A 26,621-nucleotide genomic window follows, 5' to 3' on the forward strand; every position below is an offset into this window, starting at 1 on the left:
GACCGAGGAGACAAGTTGCTCAAGTTTAGGGATAGGAATGTTAACCCATTCTTGTCTAATGTAGGATTCTAGTTGCTCAGCTGTCTTAGGTCTTTTTTGTCGTATCTTCTGTTTATGATGCGCCAAATGTTTTCTATGGGTGAAAGATCTGGACTGCAGGCTGGCCAGTTCAGTACCCGGACCCTTCTTCTATACAGCCATGATGCTGTAACTGATGCAGTATGTGGTTTGGCATTGTCATGTTGGAAAATGCAAGGTCTTCCCTGAAAGAGACATCGTCTGGATGGGAGCATATGTTGCTCTAGAACCTGGATATACCTTTCAGCATTGATGGTGCCTTTCCAGATGTGCAACCTGCCCATGCCACACGCACTAATGCAACCCCATACCATCAGAGCTTCGTCTTTGAACTATAGAGTTTTAGCTGGCAACGGCAGATGGCACGGTGAATTGTGTTCACAGATAACGTTCTCTGGAAATATTCCTGAGCCCATTTTGGTGATTTCCAATAGAGAAGCATGCCTGTATGTGATGCAGTGCTGTCTAAGGGCCCGAAGATCACAGACACCCAGTATGGTTTTCCGGCCTTGACCCTTGCGCTCAGAGATTCTTCCAGATTCTCTGAATCTTTTGATGATATTATGCACTGTAGATGATGATATGTTCAAACTCTGCAATTTTATACTGTCAAACTCCTTTCTGATATTGCTCCGCTATTTGTCAGAGCAGAATTAGGGGGATTGGTGATCCTCTTCCCATCTTTACTTCTGAGGCCAAGTTTACATTAGACCGTATCTGTCTCGTTTTCTTCGCGGATGCACTGTCCGTTTACATTAAAACGCCCGGAAACGGGAATCCGCCAGGGTCCACGTATTCAATCCAGATCGTGTCTGGTCCGGTGCTGTGTAAACATTGAGAATACGCGGATACGCTGTGCTGAGCTCTAGCTGGCGTCATCATTGGACAACGTCACTGTGACATCCACCTTCCTGATTCGCTGGCGTTGGTCATGTGACGTGACTGCTGAAAAACGGCGCGGACTTCCACCTTGCATCACCTTTCATTAAAGAGTATAAAAGTATGAAAATACTGCAAATACTGCCCATTGTGTAGTTATGATTGTCTTTAGGCTTGCCATCCTTCCACTTGCAAGTGGTAAGTGATGCACATACCCGATATGCACTGGGATCACACACACAGCGGCTCAGTCCCGAATCACTGCTCGTGCGCTTCACTCGCGCGCTCTGTGAGCTGCGCAGGGCCGGAGTGCGCACCCTCTAGAGGGCACTCGCTGTTCAGGGCAGAGTGATTTGGAGCGCAGGATGCCTGCGGAGCCGAGCGTATCCGTGTATTGGCGTTGCTGTGTGCACGCGAATCGTGTATTGGCGTTGCTGTGTGCACGCGAATCGTTTTAAAAACGTTAATCTGATGATCCGCTGATACGGTCTAATGTAAACCCCACCTGAGAGCCGCTGCCACTCCAAGATGCTCTTTTTATACCCAGTCATGTTAATGACCTATTGCCAATTGACCAAATGAGTTGCAATTTGGTCCTCCAGCTGTTCCTTTTTTGTACCTTTAACTTTTCCAACCTCTTATTGCCCCTGTCCCAACTTTGAGATGTGTTGCAGTCATGAAATTTCAAATGAGCCAATATTTGGCATGAAATTTCAAAATGTCTCACTTCCGACATTTGATATGTTGTCTATGTTCTATTGTGAATACAATATCAGTTTTTGAGATTTGTAAATTATTGCATTCCATTTTTATTTATAATTTGTACTTTGTCCCAACTTTTTTGGAATCGGGGTTGTAAATCAAATGGTGCTAACCCTCCAAAAATCCATTTTAATTCCAGCTTGTAATCAGTGATGGGAATAACGGAGTTAGAAATAAACGGCGTTACTAACATTTTTTTTTTAGTAACGAGTAATCTAATTACTTTTTACATCGTTGTAATGCCGTTCCCGTTACTTACAATAAAATGCTACGCGTTACTTTATTAAAGCTGTTTTCATCTGGCACGCTGCTCGCTCAGCCTTTCTTTACTCTGCTTTAGTGTGAGCCAGGAGAGATGCGAGACAACGGCATCGTAAGCCAATCAGAGTAGATTTGGACAACATACATGGGTAGGCTAGGTCTACTGTACTACTGCGCCAGTGGCGGCTGGTAGTCTTTCAAACAGGGGAGGCTGGTCGGTTACGATATTTCCAGATTTTAAAAGAAAACACATCATCAATTTTGCCCATACTCTTGCCTTTGATCTGGCTGATTGTTGGCAGCGTCACAAACTGTGAAATAACAGGTTCTTTTGGCCCATTAGCCTACTGTCCAATATACATGATGGTGGTGTTGGGGGGGTATATTTTAACATTTTATATTTTAAAATTGTGGCATGTTGTTTAAAAATTGACCTCGGCTGTGTTTTTGTTTAAAAATGTTTTCCGAGACTTCCGGGTTGGGCCATGGAGTGAGAGGAGGTGTCTGAGAGTGGCTCTCCTTTTATTGTTTTAAAATTAGATCTACCTTCATACTACACACATTCGTTTGGACTCTGCCAATGCGCTTAGTGCAACGCTGTTTAGCACTACCAAAACGACAACTAAACTCAAAACTCAGAAATCGAAAACTGGTGGAAAAGATGAAGTCTTAACCAAAACGGAAAACATGGCGGCTGCCTCCCCTGATGCATTACCGGACGACCTGGGGAAACTCCGATTGATCCTCGTGAACGACATGACAAAAACAGTACAGTCTGCTCTTAAAAGCGAACTCGAAGCTGCGTTGACTCCAGTAAATGCTACGTTGGAACAAGTAAAGACATACTACGAATCACACGAGGAGCGCATTCGTGGAGTTGAGGATCACCTGAGTGAATACAGCGATCGTCTGGTGAGTGCAGAGACTGCCATCACTGTTTTACAAGATGAGAATGCATGGCTGAAAAAGAAACTAGATGACCTGGAGAACCGGTCGCGGAGATCCAACCTGAGAGTGGTCGGCATCCCTGAAAAACTGGAAGGTTCGGACCCTGTTAAATTCATGACTGATTTTTTTCTGGAGGTGCTGGGGGCTGAGTTCTTTTCGAGACCTCTGCTGCTCGACAGGGCACACTGAGTGGGAGCTAAACCAGCTGACGGTCAGCCGGCAAGACCAAGGGTATTCTTGGTCCGCTTTCACTACTACCATGACAAGCATAGCGTTAGTATGCTGAGGCAGGAGCTAGTCTTCCGTGGTCACCGAGTGTTTTTCCACAATGACTACAGTGTCGAGGTGGGGAGAAAGCGAGCAGCATTCAAGGATGTGAAGTCTTTGCTCTACCAGAAAAGGATCAAGTTTGCTTTACTATATCCAGCCCAGCTCCAGGTCACGCATGAAGGTAGAAAACACCGGTTTGACATGCCAGAGGCAGCTCAAAAGTTTTATGACTTGAACTGGGGACAACACGACGACTGACTGCAAAATCCACTGCCATGGCTAAGTTAATCTTCTTTTCTAGTGATAGCCCACTGTTTTAGTATGACCATAGAGTTTTTTTTTTCTCTTTCTCATCGGTTTCCTACAATCTAGTTAACTTTACCTTTTGACTATTTGTGGGTTATAATAATTATGTCTGTCAAACAGCGAATATTTCTTATATTTAAATAATGTTTTCTTAAGCTAGGACCTCACTTTGAAGGTGGTAAAACATAGCACACATCCCTTAACAGAGAGCCACTCTCAATCAGAATGTTTTTGTTGGTTAAGGATTGACTTTGGAAGTTTGTAATTGTGTGATGCCTGCGATCATCTTCAGTTGGGGAAGGATATCTAGGTTTGGGGGGTTCAGGGATGTTCAGGGAAATCACCTAGGCAGCTCATTTTTTTAATTTATTTTTTTAACCCATTATATGTTCCTAAAACAGTCTGCGCGTACATTGCTAAGTTCCAGGTCCTATGTGTCTTCTAAGTTTGTAAACATCGATGACTGATGATGACTACCATCCTGTGAGGTTCATATCTTGGAATGTTAAGGGGCTTAATGGTCCTGTTAAAAGGACCAAAGTTTTTTCTCATTTAAAGCAGTTCAAACCTCACATATTTTTACAAGAAACGCATCTCAGAATGGGGGACCATAACAGACTCCGTAGGAATTGGATTAGCCAGATCTTTCACTCTACATTCACAAATAGGTCCAGAGGTGTGGCTATATTAGTTGCAAAAAGCACTCAGTTCACTTCCTCTAGTGTAATCAGTGACCCTAATGGCCGTTTTCTCATAGTTTGTGGTTCCCTTTATCAGAAACCTGTTATATTGGTAAATGTATACGCCCCCAATTGGGACGATGTCGACTTTGCAAACAAGGTATTGTCCTTAATACCCAATTTAAATACTCACCAACTAATTTTTTCAGGAGACTTGAATTGTATTACTGACCCATTATTAGACAGGTCCAATCCCAAACAACTATCCTCGGGTATGGCCAAATCCTTTTCACTTTTCATGCAGCAAAATGGTTTTGTGGATCCCTGGAGGGTTGTGAACCCACACAGTAAACAATTTTCTTCCCCCCCCCCCATCGTTCCTTTTCCAGAATAGACTATTTCTTTATTGATGGTTCTTTTATTCCTATGATTAGACGGATTGAATATGCTGCCATCATTATATCCGATCACTCACCGGTAATATTAGACCTGGGCTTCCCTCTAAACATTAGAGAACGACCCCCATGGAGGCTTGACCCACTTCTACTCTCAAGTGAGGAATTCTGTAGGTTTATTAGATCTAATATAGATTTATTTTTGGCGATGAATGAAACTGAGTCTGTGTCATATTCTGTGCTGTGGGAGACCTTAAAAGCATATTTGAGAGGCATGATAATAACATATAGTTCATTTGTTCGTAAAGAATGCAAGAAAGAAACACAAGCTCTAATACAGTCTATTTCAGTACTAGATAAAAAATACTCAGAGAAGCCTTCTGCTGAACTATATAAGGAACGGGTTAATTTACAAGCAAAATTTAATTATCTCACTACCAAACAATCAGAACAACTCATTAAGACACGTGGTCTCTACTATGAATATGGTGACAAATCAAGTCGCTTGATGGCCCACCAATTGAGGCGTCAAGCTGCATCCAGGCATATTCCCCTGATAAAGGATACTAATCAATGCTCCACAAATAAGCCAAGAGAAATTAATAGTATTTTTAAAGAGTTTTACTCCTCTCTTTATACCTCTGAATTCCCCTCTGATACCACAGATATGGAATACTTTTTGGATAGTTTAGAAATACCTAGTCTTAGTTCTGAGGAATCAAAAAAATTAGACCAAAATTTCACAACAGAGGAGTTAACAAATGCCATCATCACAATGCAGAGTAATAAATCCCCAGGCCCGGACGGATACCCAGTAGAATTCTATAAGAAATTTAAGAAAGAGCTCACTCCAGTTCTCATGAAAATGTTTCAGGAATCCTTGGAATGTGGCTGTCTACCTCCCACCCTCTCACAGGCTTCCATATCTCTTCTTCTTAAAAAAGACAAAGATCCTACTCAGTGTGGTTCTTACCGCCCTGTTTCACTTTTGAATGTGGATGCCAAAATTCTGGCTAAAATATTAGCTCGTCGGCTGGAAAATCTCCTTCCTCAAATAATATCAGATGACCAAACAGGTTTTATTTAAAAAAAATAAATAAATTAAAAAAAAAAAAAAAAAAAAAAAAAAAATCGCCATTCTTTCTCTAATATTCGACGACTGACAGCTATAGTTTATTCACCTAGTGCCTCTCCGTCTCCTGAGGTAGTTGTATCCCTGGACGCGGAGAAGGCGTTTGATCGTGTGGAATGGCCTTACCTATTTGAAGTTTTGAAGAGATTTGGATTTGGGAGTACATTTGTGAAATGGGTACAGCTATTATATAATCCACCTGTAGCATGCATACAAAACAAACTACTCTAGGTCTGATTACTTTCCATTAAAACGTGGCACCCGTCAGGGTTGCCCTCTGTCTCCCCTCCTTTTTGCCATTGCAAGTGAGCCACTGTCTGTTGCACTTAAATCATTGCCTGTATTTCAGGGTGTTGAAAGGGGGGGCATGGAGCATCGAGTGTCTTTATATGCAGATGACCTTCTGCTCTATATCAATGATCCTATGAGTAGTGTTCCCAGAATTGTGTCACTTTTAAAAAGGTTTGGGACTTTCTCTGGGTATAAATTAAATTTTCAAAAAAGTTCATGCTTTCCCATCAATAATCTAGCTCTACACATTCAGTCTGGATCATTTCCCTTTCCTGTATCTCCAGATGGCTTCAAGTATCTAGGTATACATATTACTCGTTCCTTCTCCTCTTTGTTTCAAGCTAATTATGGCCCTCAGGTCAAACAAATGAAGGCTGATTTTGAGAGATGGTGCAGTTTACCACTTACTATGATAGGGAAAGTATGTTCAGTGAAGATGACAATACTTCCCAGATTTCTCTACTTATTTCAATGTCTACCAGTTTTTATACCCAAGTCTTTTTTTAAGACAATAGATCAATCTATAACAACTTCATTCATCTGGGGGAATAGGGTCCCAAGGGTTAATAAGACCACTCTCCAAAAACATCACAAGGATGGCGGATTGGGTCTTCCAAGCTTTATCCACTACTATTGGGCTTCAAACATTCAAAAGATATTATTCTGGCTCCATCAACCAGATATAAGCTGGTGTCTATTTGAAGCACAGTTCTGCCGTTCCACATCGTTTCGAGCCTTAGTATATTCCTCCTTACCAGTACAGCTCTCTAGATATACATCTAATCCAGTAGTACTATCCACTCTCCAAATTTTCAATCAATTTCGGCGTCACTATAAGCTGACATCAGCATCAGTTAATGGTCCTATTTATAAGAACCACCTTTTCCCTCCCTCCATAGTCAACTCAGCATTTAGACAATGGACTTTGAAGGGTCTCATATACATAAAGGATTTATATACAGATGACATATTTGATAGTTTTGACAATCTGTGTGGTCGACATGACCTCCCCCGCCGTTGTTTTTTTGAATATCTACAGATTCGCCACTTTGTTAAGAGTAAATTTCCTTTCCCTGACCTCCCAGCTGACACAGTATCGGAGAAACTCATGCAAAACTTTGTGAATAAAGGACTCATCTCATTGTTATATTCCCAACTGATGTCTCTTCAAAATCAAAGTCCAAATAAATCTAAAAGCAGGTGGGAGGAGGAACTGGGTATAGGCCTACCTGAGGAATATTGGGAAAAGGCACTGATGAGAGTCAATTTCTCATCTTCATGTGGTAGATTGGGACTTATACAATTCAAAGTTCTACATAGAGTTCACTTAAGCAAGGCGAGACTTGCAAACATATACCCTGGGACAGATGATAGTTGTAATAAGTGCTCTCTCTCTCCAGCCAACTTAACACATTCTTACTGGTCCTGTCCGCAACTTTCGCACTACTGGGGAATCGTTTTCAAAACACTTAGTGAGGTGCTTGGACTGAGGTTGGAACCCTCTGCTCTTGTAGCAATATTTGGTGAGGCAGATAAGGCTTTGAGTTTAAATACAAACCAGTCTGACATCATAGCTTTCACATCCCTTCTGGCCTGTAGGAGAATTTTGTTAGGTTGGAAATCCCCCTTTCCCCGTCAGCTTCTGCTTGGCTAGAAGATGTAATGTATTTCTTAAAGCTGGAAAAGATTAAATTTACATTGAGAGGGTCTGTGGAAAAGTTCTATTCCAAATGGGAACCATTTTTGTCATATTTTGACAATCTGAAAGAATTGCCCATGGACCGAGTATCCCTCATACCTGTTTATCTTTTCTTTACTCTTCTCTTTAATGTTTATTCTCATCTGGTTTTCTAATTCCTAGAACATATGCATGTATGTGTAGATATACTATGTATATATCTTTGAATGCCTCATGGGATGGCAATGACTGTCATTATACCACCTAGTTGGTTATGGACATATATGGACCCGTGCTTAAAATGAATATTGACACACGACTGTGAAAAAAATATATCTACATTTGGGAGATGGAACTGTACACAGTAATGTATACTGTACATTGTTTACCTTTTTTTTAAATGGGTTTTTTTTGTATTTGTATATATGTTGTATTTATTTTTGCTTCTATTACTATATTTGCTGCAAAAGGTGAATGGGGAGGGTGGGTGAGGGTTGTGTTCGTGTTTTGTCTGTTGTTTTAAAAGAAAAACCTGGAGGAAAAATATTTTCTGATATTACCTGTATTGTTTAAATCCTTCAATTAAAAAAAAAAAAAAAAATTGTTTTCCAAATTGTAGCAGTGTTTAATTCATATCCAGAAAAACATATATTCCAATATAATACCTCATCTCATTATCTCTAGCCACTTTATCCTTCTACAGGGTCGCAGGCAAGCTGGAGCCTATCCCAGCTGACTACGGGCGAAAGGCGGGGTACACCTGGACAAGTCGCCAGGTCATCACAGGGCTGACACAGACAACCATTCACACTCACATTCACACCTACGGTCAATTTAGAGTCACCAGTTAACATAACCTGCATGTCTTTGGACTGTGGGGGAAACCGGAGCACCCGGAGGAAACCCACGCAGACACGGGGAGAACATGCAAACTCCACACAGAAAGGCCCTCGCCGGCCCCGGGGCTCGAACCCAGGACCTTCTTGCTGTGAGGCGACAGCGCTAACCACTACACCACCGTGCCGCCCTCCAATATAATATACTCAGCATAAACATTTTAAATAGATTCTATATTTTTGGTCTATCCATGACATATTACTAAAGTAGCCTATTTACTGTTGTTGATGTGGGTCACTTGCTATTAGCCAATTCACTTTCTCGTACCAGGAGAGCTGAAAGGAACGAGTATTATTCCCTACCTTTTTCACCAAGTCAATTTGAGGCGTTAGTCTACCCTGCTCTTTAATTTTTTCCTCGAAAGGAAGACTGGCAAATGGTTTAGCCAAAATTAAATCAGCAATGCTCGGCATCCGTGCGCAGCTTTCTTGCTAGCTGACTAGCCCCCTCAAGTTCAGTCACTCAAATAAAAGAAATTTCTGGAACTAAGATAGCAAACTTGACAACACTATATTTACACTTTATTTACAATGAAAATATATATACAAACTAAAAAAGCTGGTAGAAACCGTATGTAATGAATGAAATCGAAATGTAAGCTGATCTCTTACAATACACCACAGCACTTGCGAATCCGCATGGGACTGAACTGATGTTGCCAGATACTGCTGACATTATCCAGCCCAAAATATGTTCAAAACCCGCCAAAATGCACTTAAAACCGCCCAATCTGGCAACACTGTACCACTGCCTGTCTATATTTGAAACGAGCTGTCAATCAAAGAAAATATCCGGCCGCTTTCACCAATCACCAGTCTCCTCGCAGAAACTGCCATGTCCCTCCCATGTGAGGCTCGGAGTCCGTGGGCGGGCATTTTCGCAGTATTTGTCCAATAACTGTCTTGCATTTTGAGATTGAAAAGCGCATAGCTCCCAAATGCCGTTGAAGTCCATTGAGGCTGGGAGTCCGTGAGACTCCGTGGGCGGGCGTTTTCGCAGTATTTGTCCAATAATGGTCTTGCATTTTGAGATTGACAAGCACATAGCTCCCAATCCACTGAGGCTGGGCTGCATCGCGCTGTCACGAGGGGGGAAAACTCACGCACACATTAGGCGAACTGGGGAAAGTTATAACGGAATGATTTCGCACTGTAGTTGGGTTGAGCACATATGATTCTGGATCTGAAATAGCAACGTTATAAGGTCGGCTATAACATAAGCCTAGCGCAATTCATCCTACACGATGTTCGTCATTTTTAGAGGAGGCTGAGCCTCCCTCATTGTCTTAGAGCAATCGCCCGTGTACTGCGCACACTTTCAAATCAGAAGACACAGCGATGGCGAGCGGTCAGCCCAAGACTGCGTTTTCAAATTGGAAATACAGCCATTACTTTTCATTACTTGAAATAAAAAGGCAAAAATGTCTACGTGCAATGCACATTACGTCGAGGAACAAAGCATTTGTCCTTGTCAGTGGCCAGTAATTCAAACCTTATGAAGCACCTCACCTCATCTCATGGCCAGTGATGGGAATAATGGTGCTGGAAATAAACGGCGTTACTAAGGGCGTCATTTTTTTTTTTTTAGTAATGAGTAATCTAAGTTGCATACCAGTTTGATTTATTTAATATGCACTATAAAGAGTCTATATACATATTTATTTTTGGTACATTGCTTGACATGCATAATTTCATTTTTGACTCGTGTGATAGCCAGTTGCAGCTCTTGTTTAAGTTAAGTGAATATCAAAAGTTCTAAAACATTTAGAAACTCAGTTTTATTCTATCACTAGTAACAATTTTAATAACTACAAAAATATTAAATTTGATAGCTGTCTTCTCACATTGTCCCACAAAAATATTATAGTGTAGATAACGTTACTAATTGGTTCTGTTAAGTGTCCATTTCAGTCATTAAAACACATTTAACATTCACTTTTATTATGATTACACTAATTGAATTTGATTGGGGGGGTAACAAAATATAACGGAATAATTACTTTCCCTGGTAATTGTTACTTTTATGACAAAGTAACTCAGTTATGTTTTGGGAAAAGTAACTAGTAACTATAATTACTCTTTGAACGTAATGTGCCCAACACTGCTTGGAATGCAACAAAACAAGAAACACCAAGGGGGATGAATACTTTTGCAAGGCACTGTACTAGCCATGGTGGCAGGTGAAGAAAAGTACCATATACAAACAAATAATGCATTTGTAACAGAGCAAACTGACAGCCCACAACACAGATTGACTCGCTAGTTTCACTCTGACACTTTAATGAGGAGACGCAGGGGGTTACCTAGGAAACTTCAGCATAGAACCACATACAGATCAGTGCATACAGAGGATTTTGACCCCATCCCTGCCATTCAGCTCCGGTATCAGGCTACCATCAAGCCTAGAAGTCCAGAATTCATAGAGGAATGCTCCAGAAAGCACCACTGAAACTTCAGAATTTGATTCTAACAGACTGGAACGACATTAAGCTGGGATTGGGGAGGAATGTTCTTGTTGAATCTGCCCAACTCATCAAATATAACTTCCTTTAGTTTATGGCTTGTGTGCATGTGTGCGCATGCATAAGAGAGAGAATGCCAGCATTTTCCTTAAGAGTTTAAATATTTACCCTATGAAATCAAATTATTTGCCTAAATCGTGCTTGAATATTGTAGATTGTGTTTTACTATTTTTTCACAGAGTTACACACTGCTGGTTTAAAAAAAAAAAAAAGGTAGCTAGTAGATTTTGGAATCCACCAGCCACAATGGCAGGTCAACACAAAAAAAGGCAATTTCCAACCCACTGTTAAACACTGCTTATACAGTGGCCATTATGAATGATGCTTCATGAGCTTCCCTTCTTACCCAGACACGCCCATCTCTCTGGAATCAGGTAAATCTGGACTCATCAGACCACATGACTTTTTTTCTATTGCTCCAGAGCCCAATCTTTATGCTCCCTAGTAAACTGAAGCCTTTTCTTCTGATTAGCCTTAACAAGTGGTTTTCTTATGGCCACACAGCTGTTTAGTCCTAATCCTGGCAGTTGTAGTCACATTGTGCATGTGGAAATGCTCTTTATTTCCACTATTAAACATAGCCATGAGTTCTACTGGTCAATTTTTTTTACCATTCAAATTCACAGTGTGTTTAAGTGATCTCTGATCAGACTGGAAATCACAAAGAAATGCAGAGAATTAATAGAATATATTAACACCTAAAAAAATGCCTGGAACTAAGATTAACCTCTACCAAGTGATGGAAAGGCCAAAATGTGAAGGAAAGGGGAAGAGGAAAAAAAAAAAAAAAAAAAAGAAAAAGAGATCTGCTCATGATCCAAAACATACAAGCTCGCTGGTCAAACACGATGGAGGTAGTGTCATGGCTTATATGGATGTTTTTGGATTTGGTTCACTAATCTTTATTGATGATATAACACATGATGGCAGCAGCAGAATGAATGAAGTCTACAGAAATACTCTGTCAATTTACAGAGAAATACATCCAATCTAATTGGCAAGAACTTCACCATGCAAGACAAAATGACCCAAAACACACTGCCAACACAACAAAGGACTTCATCGGGGGGAAAAAGTGGAAGGTAAGGCCAATTTATGCTGACAACGCAGTCCTCGCAGATGGCGTCTGCGTAGCCCCCCCCACCTTCGCAGACGCTCTGCGCGCACCTCCCAAAAATTGTGACCATCGCAAAGCCTCGCAGACAGCGGCGCAGACAAGAGGGCTCTGATTGGTCCACTCCAGGTCCACTCTACATCCGCTGTACACGCACTTCCGCTTCCCTACTTTCCCGGTTTGGTTTGTTTTCACTACCGCCATTTTTAAAAACATGAGCAAAGATGGAGCAGCACGAAGAGTGGTTGATTGAGGAAGTACGTACATCTATACGACTCCAGTTCTAGTCATTATAAGTAACCGGAGGATAAACACTCCACTAACCACACCCACCAACTACTCCTAGCGATTTCGTGACTTCGCGCCCCCTTGCGTTGTGGCGGTGAATAACATCGCACACGCCTATTACTCCCCGCTCAACGATAAATTACAACTGTCTGCGAAAAGCTATCTGCGAAAGCCTTGTCGCAAGAGCATGCAGAGGCCCTTAGCCTGGCCAAATCAATCCCCAGACCTAAGCCCAACCCATTGCATTTCACCTCATGAAAAGGAACCCCCCCCCCAAAAAAAAAAAAAAAGAAAAAAGCAGCAGCTGTGGTTACAAGCCTGGAAAAGCATCACAAAATTAAAAAAAAAAAAAAAAAAAAAGAATGCAACAGTTTGGTGAAGTCAGTGAGTCACCGGAATGATGCAGTTATTGCAAGCAAGGAATAGGTAACCAAATATTAAGCATTATTTACCTACTTTAAGACTCTTTGTTCCAAATACTATTGCTCACCTAAAAACTGGGTGGTTTACCACCAAAGGTGCACATTTAGATGCAAATATCAAGAAATGAACATCTTTTAAAGATATATATAGTAAATATTTATAACTCACAGCAAAAGGGTCTGCTTGCTCCCAAGAAATTGGAAAACCCCATGACGAAAGCCTCATTTTGTCTGGCAGAGACTCTGGTACAACGAGGAGTATGAAAAGAATGTCAGCTACAGCCACGATGGTGGCCATCAGTACCACAAGACTGTCTCCATAACTGGCAGATAGATAGGCTCCTATAGCAGGACTCGTAACTAAACTGGCAGCAAAAGTTGCTGATACCTGAGAGGAATGAAGTAATAGTGATTAGTGAATACACTGGTGCATATTACTTTTTAAAATCACAGCAGTATCACAGACAGAGATCAAAGAAATATTAGAAGATAAATATAATTGTACAATAAGTAGCTCTGACCACACACTTGTTTGGCTGAAGTGTTCTCGCTGTGCTGATGTACTGATACATCTTTTAGACTACTGGATGAAGAGTGGATTATTATTATTATTATTATTATTATTAAAAGCCTAAGGGATAACTGTCACTATTGGGTGGTTATAACTCACTTATCCTTGCCACCAGACAAGGGAAATTTCTCCCACATACTGTAAAGGCACCTGTGTCAATGCTAACTGCAAAGATTAGATGGTTAAATACTGTCTCGTATTAATACTATAAACTAAAGTGACCCTGACCAGAATAAAGCATTTACTGTAGATGCCTGAATAAATACAGTGCACACGTGCAAGCAATCCATCATGGCCAATACATTTCCATGTGATGTGTTTTGTTCAGCTCAAGTGGCTTTGATTTCACAAAAGTAATCTGTCCAAATGTATTGTATATGCAATCTCCGTTTTCCAGGTATATTTGGATTTCATGAGCTTTTTAATTAAATGTAAGTGTACTCTTACCAATCCATATGCTGTACTTCTTTCATTCTCTTCTGTAATATCTGCTACATATGCAAATATAACAGAGAAGGTGACTGAGAAGACTCCAGATACAGAGATGAGGGCAAAATACCACCTAGAATGAAGTACAGAAACAAGTAAATATGATTTGTTACAAGTAGCAAATATTTTTGTTCCCCCCTTGAGGTTTAGAGGTCATCACCATATGTAAAAATATTTTTGTATTGATTTGTATAACTTTGAGCAGATCTAAACTAAACCTTTCTACAGTGTGTTATTTAAAACACGTCCTCTCAGAGATTACAGCAGTCATGTCTCTCATCAAGAACAGACCTGCAGTGAGCAGTAATCTGTACAAAGGGATATGCTCACATGAGAGGCATGTGATAGCACACAAAGAGCTCAGTGTTGGCTGAGCCATAACGCCTACCATGGGCTTATTCTCATCAGAGGGATGGGGGCACAGGTGAAGAACACCGTCAACAGCAAGAAGGACTTCCTGCCCCATACATCCGACAAGGCACCAATCAGTGGGGCACTCATAAAAGACAACAATCCCTGTCACAGACCGCAAATACATTTTTTTTTTTTTATTGGAGTCGAATGGAGAAAAAGCATCAGATGACAGTCCAACTCATGCTTGCATACACTAATAAAGGACTATAAAGTTGTTGAAGACAACTAGCTTAGGCATTTATCTGCAAATATGCCTCTACCAGATCATGTGATGATAAACAACAGTAAAACATTTTTTCACCTTCACTCCTTGAATAAGCCCATTCATGAGGAATGTGTGCTGTGGAAATGTTTCATGTAACACCTGAGAAAAGGAAGAGAGCCAAAATGCCATGTTGGAAAAATACTAACTATCTGATCAAACATAGTTAAAGAAAGGATGCATAAAAAATAGCATAAATACAAACATGATAAATTATGCAAAAACAGTGACTACGTTTACATGCACATCCAAATCGAGCTGCTGTCGGTAATCGAGCTGAAGGTCCCAGCAGGGTGCCAGAGACATCCAATCGTACATGCACACAATGAAATCGGGCTATTGTGTGAGGTGCATTGTGCACCCGAGCCACAGGTGGCGCTACACGCCCCATCGTGTTGGTACACTTCCGGTTGTCGTCATGAAGAGCTATTCAAGAGTGTAAACAAAGTCATCAGTTCCGTGTTCTCCATTGCGCGTTTTTCTCCCGTCCATGAATTTTAATATATTCAACTCCTTAAGCTGAATGAGCATGAACTCTGTCTCCTCATTGCTCCAGAAGTGCACGTTTCTGCTTGCCTGTGGCAGTGGGGGCGTGGTCAAGCGCCGGTCTGTGACAGGAGGGCAGAGCCAGGGAAGGTGAGTGGCAGAACGACGGTACACCTGACGGTAATTAACCTGCGTTTGTGTGTCTTCCCAGTAACCGCACCCTGTTTAAGGAGGCAGAGCAGAGGGGACAGCTCTCATCCCGGGACTAGAACACAGCGCACGCGTGCGCTTCTCTCAAGAATAAAAGTAGGCTGTTAAACTGAAAAGCCTGACAATAAAAAGCTTATTAGTACCAGAAGCTTTGTCCTGCCGTCCTCTGTGCTCCACCCACACTTCAGAGAGCTCTACATCGCCATTTTCTCTTCTTCGTTTGTTCCTCCTGACCTCTTCTGCTGCTCGCTACTACTGTTGTCATGCCGACCGAGGCTGTTGTGTTTCCCGCTTGTGGTCTCGTCACTTCCGGAAGTAGCTCGACAACTAGTTCGATAGGGTATACATGCACAAAGTAGCTCGGCAGAAATCGCATAAACTAGGTCGTGTAGCTCGATTCTGAGAAATCAAGTTCGGTTCAATTTCAGCCGAATTAAGGTGTATACATGGCATTTTGAACTTCGATTTCAGTCGAGCAACAGCAGAAATTCGATTCTCTCTATGTGCATGTAAACGTAGTGAATGACACTACAGATATCAAAGAACATTATTTACTTGATCTGAATATTCTAAACTTAATACAAGTTAAAACAGTCTTTGGTAATACTTTATTTTGGCACAGTGGTCAGGTAAATACCAGGTAGAATTACTGGAGTAAGGATAAAGTGCATTTTCCCTTAAAAATGACAGGCACTCTATGTTAAAGAAAATGGTTCTTGACAAAGGAACTTAAATTACACTTTGTGCTCTACTGATATTCCATTTATATTCCACACGTTATTTAATTTACAAAACTATAGAGAATTTGCTTTTAAGAACCTGTTTCAAATGCTTTGTGGAGCATTTTCTCCATTAGTTAATGGAGTGTCCAGTAGTCTTATCTTGTGTGAACCCCTTACATGAAAGTACACATTATATACACAACAGTGGCTGGGTTAAAAATCCAAATTTACAAGTACATATCTTTATGTGGTGTCAGTCCAAAGACATGCAGGTTAGGTTAACTGGTGACTCCAAATTGACCGTAGGTGTGAATGTGAGTGTGAATGGTTGTCTGTGTCTATGTGTCAGCCCTGTGATGACCTGGCGACTTGTCCAGGGTGTACCCCGCCTTTCGCCCATAGTCAGCTGGGATAGGCTCCAGCTTGCCTGCGACCCTGTAGAAGGATAAAGCGGCTAGAGATAATGAGATGAGATATCTTTATGTGGTGTGTTACATACAGTCAACATTGGTGTTGTAAGAAGTCCCCAGGAAAAGAATTCCAAAAAGATGACCACAACTGCATGGGTAACCTTTGCCCGACCAACACTGCACTGTGAAGAAGAGCAATAGTTTAAATCATTACTTCGTTTTTCTCCCTCACATCCCTAACAGGGATGATCCAATATTGCATCAGTAGTAGATTTGATTTGACATTTTTTTTATTCAAAATGTGTCTTATGATCATATGTTTGTTGTGGACTGATAAGTCTTGCATGCAAATGCAGCACACAGCTTGCCTTTCAGCACAACATAACTGCACCATTATGTAAATCATGTTTTGTGTGATGTCAGGAGCAGAAAAGTACCCTTCATTCTCACTAGTAAATGAGAAATTGCCCATGACTCTTAGGTGGTGTTTACATTAGACCGTATCAGCGGATCATCAGATTAACGTTTTTAAAACGATTCGCGTGCACACAGCAACGCCAATACATGATTCGCGTGCACAGCAACGCCAATACAAGGATATGCTAATCACATGACTAATTAGACGGCACGTCACATGATCCCAGTGCATATCGGGCATGCGCAAGTCACTCACCACTTGCAAGTGGAAGGATGGCAAGCGAACACCTTCTCCAGCAGATAAACACACCTGGCTGTGATGTTCATGTTCTCACTGAGTTTAAGCGCCTGAAGGAGGTAAATAAGTTGAAATGTGTAAATAAACCTCAGTGCGGCTCAGCGCTTCCTCCTGTGCTCCAAATCACTCCGCCCTGAACAGCGAGTGCCCTCTGGAGGGTGCGCACTCCAGCCCTGCGCAGCTCACAGAGCTCGCGAGTGAAGCGCACGAGCAGTGATTTGGGACTGAGCCGCTGTGTGTCGTTTCCTGTAGTCCGCGCCGTTTTTCAGCAGTCGCGTCACATGACCAACGCCAGCGAATCAGGAAGGTGGACGTCACAGTGACGTTGTCCAATGACGACATCAGCTAGAGTTCAGCACTGCGTTTCCTCGTTCCTCAATGTTTACACAGCACCGGATCAGATATGAACTGGGTTGAATACGTGGGCCCTGGCGGATTCAAGTTGTTCCGCTTGTGGAGTCGTTTCCCGGCGTTTTAATGTGCACGGACAGTGCATCCGCGACGAAAACGAGACGGATACGGTCTAATGTAAACACCACCTTACAGTTTGTCTTTTGTGAGCATGTGGTGACCATTACTATTGCCACTTGTGGGTGTGGCCTGTCAAGGTTTTTTAAATTCTGATATGAATTGGCAGTATCCCAAATGTAAACTGTAAAACTCGTACAGTTTCTTGTATTAACATTACTGTTTAAACCGGATTTGCCACATTGCTGCATCATGTGTAATTTGTATAGAATTGAAAAAAAAAAAATCCCAAGTAAAAATGTTGCTCATCATTGTTCTCATGTATCTTGCTGCTGTTGCCAAAACCACAGCTCCATGTTGCACACAGGAAATGAACACTTGTTTTGTCACCTTCTAATGTGACCGCAGGACCTTACAAACAGAATGGAAACTAAAATCGCTACAGTATGTCTGGGTGTGTAGTATGCTGAGTGGTAAAAAGCATGTAGAGTTATTAAAAAAATAAACACTTCACAAAACGTTATGCAGGAAAAATAAAATGTAACTTTTAGAGCTGCAGCTAATCCATGGTGAGGTCTGAAAACGCTCCTAATCTGCACTCCTCACTGATGTGCTTTCCTGCAACCATGCTAGCCACACAGTTCATGATTACAATTAAGTATCAGTCAGTCAAATTATTCTAATTATTTGTGAATACTGAATATTTAGAAATATGGATAGATACCTAGATATTTATAAAGACAGACAGCCATACAAAACAAAGTGGCTGGACAATGAACGAATGTATCAATTTGTATCCAGCTGCAATTCCCAAAACATTTTTACAACCCCCTCCTTCTGGACTCTGAAGCCTAAATCAGCCTACAGAATCCTCAACTGAACTGAAACCTTTAAAATGTTTGTAAATGTATCATACACAATGCTTATGAAACACACAGAACAGCATAGTATTGATGACCACAACTAAATGATTTTTTTTTTTTTTTTTTGCACTTAGGGTCCCCCCTCACAGCCACTCTCTCAATGACATGATAAATACTGACAATGTAGGAGATTTTATGGAAAAGTTGTTCTCAAAATGTTTAAATGGTTGATTAATAGAATGTTATTTTAGATTCTTCTTACTTTTTATTCTATTTACTTAAAAAAGGCAAAACTAGTTATATAATCTATATTAACTGTTCAAGCACCAATCACCAAAGCAAATTCTTTGTATGCAAGAACGTATTTGACAAACTTGATTCTGATATTTTTATATCAAATTGTATTATCATAGACCATTTAAAACCGCAGCGCCCATAATTAACACCTTACAAAGTTGTTAAGCAACCTGACTGAATTCTGGGTATTCATGCAAAATTATGCTGTTAATTACATGACAGCTGGATACCAGCACTGCACAGTGAATACACACTTACTTGTGATGAAGACCAGATAAGTCTGTAACTCGCTAAACCCAGACATTTATCTGATTAGGTACCGAAAGTGGAAGAAAAACAAGGCGCCTGAACGTTCATCGCCCTTACATTCGCTAAAATTAAACTACCAAACAAAAATCTAGCACAATGTGAACTTACACGGTTATAGTTAGATGTCTCGGTGTGTTCCACTTCAAGAAACCAGGATTGCAAGTTAGCAAAGTGTTTACATACAGGAATCAGTGACTAGGTATCTATCTCGCTATTATTTACAACAGATACAGCATCACTATTACTGATAAACGAGCACTTACTGTAGCTGCATCCTTAATGTTTCTGACCAGCATAATGCCGTCAATGCCTTGTTGTTCTCGAAGACTCTCGTTCATCTCATGGTGTGCTATATATACCTGTGTAAAAAATCCATCTTGTACATTTTATCAAGTAGTTCGCCAAGCTTTTATTTAAAACCGGTGAACACAAACCCAACTTCAAACGCTAAAGTTGCTCCTCAAAGCATCGATACTTCCGCTTACGCCCGACCCATATATCCGGCTTTCTAAATAAAAGTCACTGCACATCTCCCATTTGCCACAAACTCAACATTTAAGGGGCTGACTCACCCTTTCCAGCGTCTAGTTCGGTGGTTTTGGTTTGAAATCGTGTGACTGCTAATACGTTGGCAGCAAGACTTCTGCAAATTCACTGAGTGAATTTGAAGTGATCTCTTCAAAATCTATCTTTAACTTTTTCTTCATCTACGTAAGTTCTGAACAGAATATCCCTGATGTTTTCTTTTCTTCATGGCTACCCACAAGATGGTCGAGGGTGATTCTGAGCCATTACAACAAAGACATAGCTGTTGAAGAAGAGGGTGCCTGTCCCCTCTGTCCCAATAAAGAATGTGTGACAAGTTTTGAAATGAAAAATATGACAATGACAACCCTGTACTGTTGCACACCTTAAGACCTGTTTGCAGGAAGAATGAGACAAAATAACACTTCATCACTTTGTATCTTCTGTCCCTAAACATATTTTAAGTGTTGTGAGAAGGACTGACAACATTACAAAGTGGTAAATCCTTTATTGTCCAAGCTTTCTTTGAAATGTGTTGCAAGAATCAAAATTGAAATGTTTATATACACAGTAGGTGTAACAATCCAAGGTGCAGAATGGCTGCATCAGAATAACAGAATAGATGCAAAACTACAACATGGTGCAGAATAACAGCAGCCCACATTCTCAACAGCCATCAAAAATCATGGTAATCCTATGCATATTGAAGTGTCTGCACGTATTGATTCTTATTCACTTGTTCTAAGAAGTTGGAGGTGCATCTCAGTGAGAAGAGATATGATGGAGTCTGATGGCAGCTGATAGAAATGACTCCCAACAGCACTTCCTTGAGCACCATAGTAGAATGAGCTGATGGGATAAAGGTGCTCCTGGAAAAAGCACCATGGAGAAGATGGGTAGAACTGTTCATGATGATTTCCAATTTTGCTACCATCCTCCTCTTTTCTGTGATTGTTTCTTATGAGTCTCGTGTCAGTCCTGTGATGAAGTTGGCTTTTCTGGACAGCTTATTGAGATGTTTGACATCTCCTGCAGTGATGCTGCTCCCCCAGCAGGCTACACCCTAGAAAAGAATGCTGGCCATAATCAACTAATAGACCCCTTGCACTAATGTTACATTTATGTTAGCAACTGTTGAGGGACAAGCAAACTTTGTTCACATACTGAAGCCAAGTGGAGATGTCTGATGTCTATTGCTGTTGTCCAAAGAAAACTACGGCTAAAAAAGTTCTACTACTGGATTACTTGGACTACTGGATCTTACTACTGGATTTCTTGGACTTCTTGAGTGCCTTCAACACCATCTAGCCCCTTTTGCTTCAGGACAAACTGAACAGGATGCGAGTGGACCCCTGCCTGGTCACCTGTGTAGGTAACACAGTCCGTCTAAGAACTACAACACAGTCCCTTTAAGGACTACAACTCCCATCACCAGCTTCCGCTTTGACCTGCGTCACGCCGGGGCGGGATCACCAATGTCACATCCACCATGAAAGAATAAGTAACCCGGAAACTTCCAACTCGGTCTCTTGGCGAGGGATGGAGAGAGGCGCTCGGTTTATTACGAGGATTGAACGATTTAAAGTTCTTTGAAAAGTAAACAAATTTTTTTTTTTGGTCCCTCAGTTGAATGCAGGGTGGGAGGGCTGGCTCTCAGTCATGGGGAGTCAGGAAGATGAGAGTCGGAGTATGGATGGTTCAGAAGAGGATGACGGTAGCTGGCAGTTAAGGAAAAAGCTTAAGGTGGTACGGCCGAGGGAAGTTAGAGACAGGGATGACAATTTTAGGGTTGTCGTGAGGTTTGAAGGGGATGGAGTAAAAAACATGGATCCAATAAAGCTGACGAATATTATCAAGAAGCAGGTTGGTGAGGTGAGATATGCTGGTGTGTTAAATGATGGCAATTTATTAATTGTTTGCACGTCTGAAGAGCAGGCAGAGAGAGCAGGAAAATTGCAGATCATTGGGAAGGAGAAGGTAGTACGAGTTGTGAGGGTTGGTACTTCTGGTAGTAAGGGTGTGATCTATGGCATTCCTTTGACCACGCAGATGAGCGAGCTTGTTAAAAATCTATGAGAGAACTGTGACTGTTCAAATTGCAAAACGGTTGACAAGGGGTGTTGAGAAGAAGGCAACGGAGTCAGTTTTGATTGAGTTTAACACAAAAGAGATGCCTAGAGAGCTTTACTATGGATTCATGAGATATAGAGTGAGGGAGTTCATCCATAAACCAATGAGATGTTTTAAATGTCAAAAGTTTGGTCATGCAGCCAAAGTTTGCAAAGGGCGACAGACTTGTGTTAAATGTGGTGGAGCTCATGCGTATGAAGATTGTGGTGAGGACACGAGACCTAAATGCTGTAACTGTGGAGGGTCACACAGTGCTGCATATTGAGGCTGTGAGGTTATGAGGAGAGAGACAGAGATACATAACGTGAAATTGAAGGGGAAAATCTCATATGCAGAAGCAGTTACAAGAGTGGATCAGTCCAGGAGTATGGGGAGACATAGGGGGGATGCAGTTACAGTGAAGGACCACCAGGTGGAGATACAAGACTCAGCTAAGGAAAAGGAAGTCAAGGAGAGAGAGAAGAGAGATCTGGTCATTTTTATTGCAGGAGTGATTAATGCTGCCTCTGAGGTTAGGTCAAAAACTGAGAGAATTCAAATTATCACAAAGGCAGCGATTCAGCATTTGGGGATGTTGGGTTTAAAGTGGGAGGAGGTCAGGGATGGCCTTAGTGTGGCACAACTGAGTCAGGAAGGAGGGGCAGGATGATCTCTTTATTATGTTCCTTTTTCAATGGAATGCAAGGAGTTTGTTAGCGAATGGACAGGAGTTTAAACAGGTAATAGATGGCATGGATGCAAAACCAGACGTTGTATGTATTCAAGAAACATGGCTTAATCCCAAATTAGATTTTGTTTTGTTTGACTATATAGTCATTAGAAGAGATAGAGAGGGGGGAAATGGAGGGGGCTGTGCTACCTTTATAAGACAGGGGATTCCATATAGGGTGCTGGGCATAGGCAGAGAGCAAGAATATGTGGTAGTTGAAGTATGGACAGCTACTAGAAGTGTGGTGGTTATAAACTACTACAGCCCTTGTAAGCAGCTTGAATTGGTTACTCTAGAGACTGTAGAAGGGCAAGATAGGGATAATGTTATATGGACTGGAGATTTTAACGCTCATAACACACTGTGGGGAGGGGATAAAACAGATAGCAATGGTCAAGTAATTGAAGAAGTGATGAATGACAGAAATTTAGGCTACATCCACACGACAATGGCAACGAGATGTTATTAAAAAAAATATCGCGTCCACATGGGCAACGGATCAGTAAAATATCAGGTCCATATGGCAACGCAACGCTTGCTGAAAACGATGCAATACACATGCCACACCTCTAGGGGCGCTGTAAGACGGTCCCTTCGGAGACACCAGAACAATAGAAGAAGTAAGGATGCATGCGCATAAACTATTATGCGCGAGACTTCATATTAGCCACAAAGTCAGAAAAATCTGTTCGTAAAATTACATTATAATGACCAAATACAATGAAAAGTATTTTTCCAGTCTCACCTGTGAAAGGTAATCCCATGTGATCTCGTTTGGACGGCAAACCTGTTGGTACAGTTAAACGCAGCACATGAATGAGGCATCTTTATTCTCCGCTTTGACCCATCCAATATGGCGGCGAAGATGACGTATGATTCTACGCGGAAGGCGGCATCTTTAATGGTCCGGAATAAATTGAATGCTACACGTTGATGGATTAATTTGTTCTTCTACGCCCTTTTTGAGGAATGTATTGTAGGACTTAAACCAACATCTGAAGAGGTGAGATCGCTCCTTTTTTTCCCTATTTTTGCTGGCGGGATTGACTCTGCCCTAAGAGCTATTCTCTCTCTCTCTCTCTCTCTCTCTCTCTCACTTTGCACCATTACACAATAAATATTCACAGTGAAAATATTTTGTAAGCGCGTTTCATGAACCAAGTTATAGGATTTGTTGACAACTCGCATCGAGTTCGTTACACTTCTACCCGGCGTGAAGCACATGTGGTTGTGACATCATCGTAAACAAATCCGTTCTACTCATCCAGACGACTTCGCAATGGCGCTGTTGCCAGATCTTTCCACTCTGGAACCCGTTCTCAAAAGATTTCGTTTTGGGGCACCCAAAACGCCGGTGCCGTGTGGACGCCAGGCCCAAACGATAAACAATTGTATCGGATTCACCTGAATCCGTTGCCGTGTGGACAGGGCCTCTGCTTAAACGATGGTAGTGGGACTAGGATTGATGTTAGGACAGGTAAAGAGTCAGTACTAGACCTAACTTTTTTGTCGAATAGGCTGGCCCCAAAGTGCGAATGGGAAGTGAATAGAGACAGCACTATTGGTAGTGATCACTATCCAGTGTTATGTAAAGTAGGCATTGATGTAAGGCTGAGCTCAGACGTTGGCCAAGGGAGGTGGATTTTTGGAAAAGCAGACTGGGAGGAGTATATGGTAACTGCTGACTTGAACATAAGCTCAGTTCAGGAGACAGGAGATGTTGAAAGCCATGAAATGGAACTGCGCCAGAGTATTACTATGGCTGCAGCAGCCACCATTCCTAAAAGCTCAGGAAGATTGGGTAGAAGAGCAGTCCCTTGGTGGAGTATTGAATGTGATGAGGCTGTGAGGGCAAGAAACAGAGCCTTTAGACAGCTAAAAAGGATGCATAACTTTCAACATTTAATTGCTTATAACCAGGCTCATGCAGTGGTGAGGAGGGTGATAAGACAGAGGAAAAGAGCATACTGGAGGGAGTACTGTAGCACCATTGGGAGTGATGTTGACATTAATGATGTGTGGGGAATGATTAGGAGAATGGAGGGTAATAGGAGAGAGTGGAGTTACCCGATCTTGTCAGATGGTGATCAGTTGGCTGTCACTAACATGGAAAAAGCAGAAATGATGGTGAACACATTGAGCATAGTACATAGTTCTAGGAACCTGACAGATGAAGAAAGAAGAAGTAAAGAGGAAACAAGGAGTTTGTATGCTGATGCTATTCAAAAGAAGGGAAAGCTGGAGGATAAATATAACGTTCCTTTTACTATTATGGCCCTTTTCCACTACCCTTTTTCAGCTCACTTCAGCTCGCTTCAGCTCACTTCAGCCCGACACGGCTCGCGTTTCGACTACCTCAAAACAGCACGACTCAGCTCGCTTCAGCCCTGCTTAGCACCCAAAACTCGCACGGTTTTGGAGTAGGGCTGAAGCGAGCCAAACCGAGCTGAGTGAGGCTGGGGGCGTGAGCAGACACTCCCCTGTGCACTGATTGGTGAGGAGGAGTGTCCTCACATGCCCCCACACGCCCCGCGAGCACGCTGGGATCTGTAAACACCGTAAACCCGGAAGAAGAAGAATTATGAGAATTTCTGAAGCCTTATGTGCCTCGCCTCATCTATACGCTCTTGCCAGTATCTGTTGGCGTTGTCAGTGACAACAAGCCACAGAACCAAGACCAGCAACACTAACGACTCCATGTCCTCCATGTTTATTGTTTACTATCCGGGTCGTGAGACTACCGCTTAAAAGATCACTGATGTCACTGTTTGCGCCGCTTAACGACATCACGTGACGTCCACCCACTTTCGCTAACTCCACCCAATGTGTCCACCCACTTCCAGCCAGCACGGTTCAGCGCGGTTGTAGTCGAAATGCAACTCCAACAGCCCCACTCAGCACGGCACGGCTCAGCCCGACTCAGCCGCGTTTGTAGTGGAAAAGCGGCATTAGAGAACTGAGAAATGCTTTGGAGCAGTGCAGAAACTCAGCCCCTGGTAAAGACGGCATTTGCTATAGAATGTTATCACATATGAGTGATACAAGTATTCAGAAAGTGTTGAATTTATATAATAAAGTTTGGGAGGAAGGCAAAATTCCTACAGGGTGGAAGGAGGCCATTATTGTACCAATTAAGAAGCCAGGAAAAGATGCTAGCAATCCAGCAAACTATAGACCAATAGCATTAACCTCTCAGTTTGGAAAATTGATGGAAAGGATGGTAAATTGTAGACTAATGCACTTCATTGAGGAAAAGGGGCTTATGGCTAGTTGTCAGAGTGGCTTTAGAAAGGGAAGAAGTACCACTGATTCCATAATTTGTTTAGAAGATGATATAAGGAAGGCACAGTTAAATAAGGAAACTGTGGTGGCAGTCTTCTTGGCTGTGAAGAAGGCGTATGATTTGCTGTGGTTTGATGGCCTTTTAATTAAAATGCACTTACTTGGGATTGGCGGGAACATGTTTAACTGGGTGTTAGATTTTTTGAATAACAGAAGCATTCAGGTTAAGATAGGGAATGATGTATCAAGAAAATGCTTGGTTGAAAATGGAACTCCTCAAGGAAGTGTGATAAGCCCACATTTGTTCAATATTATGATTAATGATGTCTTTAATAATGTTCAGCCAGGAATTGGAAAGTCGCTGTTTGCAGATGATGGTAGTCTGTGGAAGAGGGGGAAAAATGTAAAGTATGCTCTGAAGAAGGTCCAGGAATCTCTCAGTACAGTGGAGGACTGGGGTAGGAAATGGGGGTTTAGATTTTCAGTGGAAAAGACTAAAGTGGTGTTTTTTACAAAAAAGAAAATTGATGAGTGTTTGCGATTGTATTTGTATGGAAGTCCCCTAGAAAGGCAGAAAAGTTTTAAATTCCTTGGTGTTGTCTTTGATGAAAGGCTGACATGGAGGGAACATATATCAAAAGTGATAGATAAAAGTAAAAAGGTCCTCAACTTAATGAGATGTCTTTCTGGACTGGAATGGGGGGCTGATGTAGCCTCTCTGAAGCAAATTTATAGTTACTTAATCAGGGCAAGGACTGAGTATGGATGCATAGTCTATGGGTCTGCAGCCAAATCAGTGTTAGCTGGATTGGATGTTATCCAAGCTAAGGCTTTGAG

At 41.7% G+C, this 26,621-nt stretch overlaps 1 protein-coding gene across 2 annotated transcripts in view; it reads right to left on the minus strand.

Annotated features, from left to right (window-relative positions):
- The window catches only part of mfsd14bb (major facilitator superfamily domain containing 14Bb), a 40,107-nt gene extending 20,495 nt beyond the window's left edge, over positions 1–19,612 (minus strand). For both annotated transcript variants that reach the window (XM_060931875.1, XM_060931873.1), the window contains exons 1-6: positions 19,402–19,612; positions 16,576–16,668; positions 14,698–14,760; positions 14,371–14,498; positions 13,941–14,055; positions 13,092–13,310 (exon numbers count right to left, since the gene is read on the minus strand). In XM_060931875.1, coding sequence (XP_060787858.1) covers positions 13,092–13,310; positions 13,941–14,055; positions 14,371–14,498; positions 14,698–14,760; positions 16,576–16,668; positions 19,402–19,476 — 693 coding nt within the window. In that variant the 5' untranslated portion in view covers positions 19,477–19,612. The remainder of the gene's footprint in view (positions 1–13,091; positions 13,311–13,940; positions 14,056–14,370; positions 14,499–14,697; positions 14,761–16,575; positions 16,669–19,401) is intronic.
- Positions 19,613–26,621: the final 7,009 nt, after the last annotated feature.

The sequence above is a fragment of the Neoarius graeffei genome, chromosome 10 (assembly GCF_027579695.1).
Source record: "Neoarius graeffei isolate fNeoGra1 chromosome 10, fNeoGra1.pri, whole genome shotgun sequence".
NCBI lineage: Eukaryota > Metazoa > Chordata > Actinopteri > Siluriformes > Ariidae > Neoarius > Neoarius graeffei.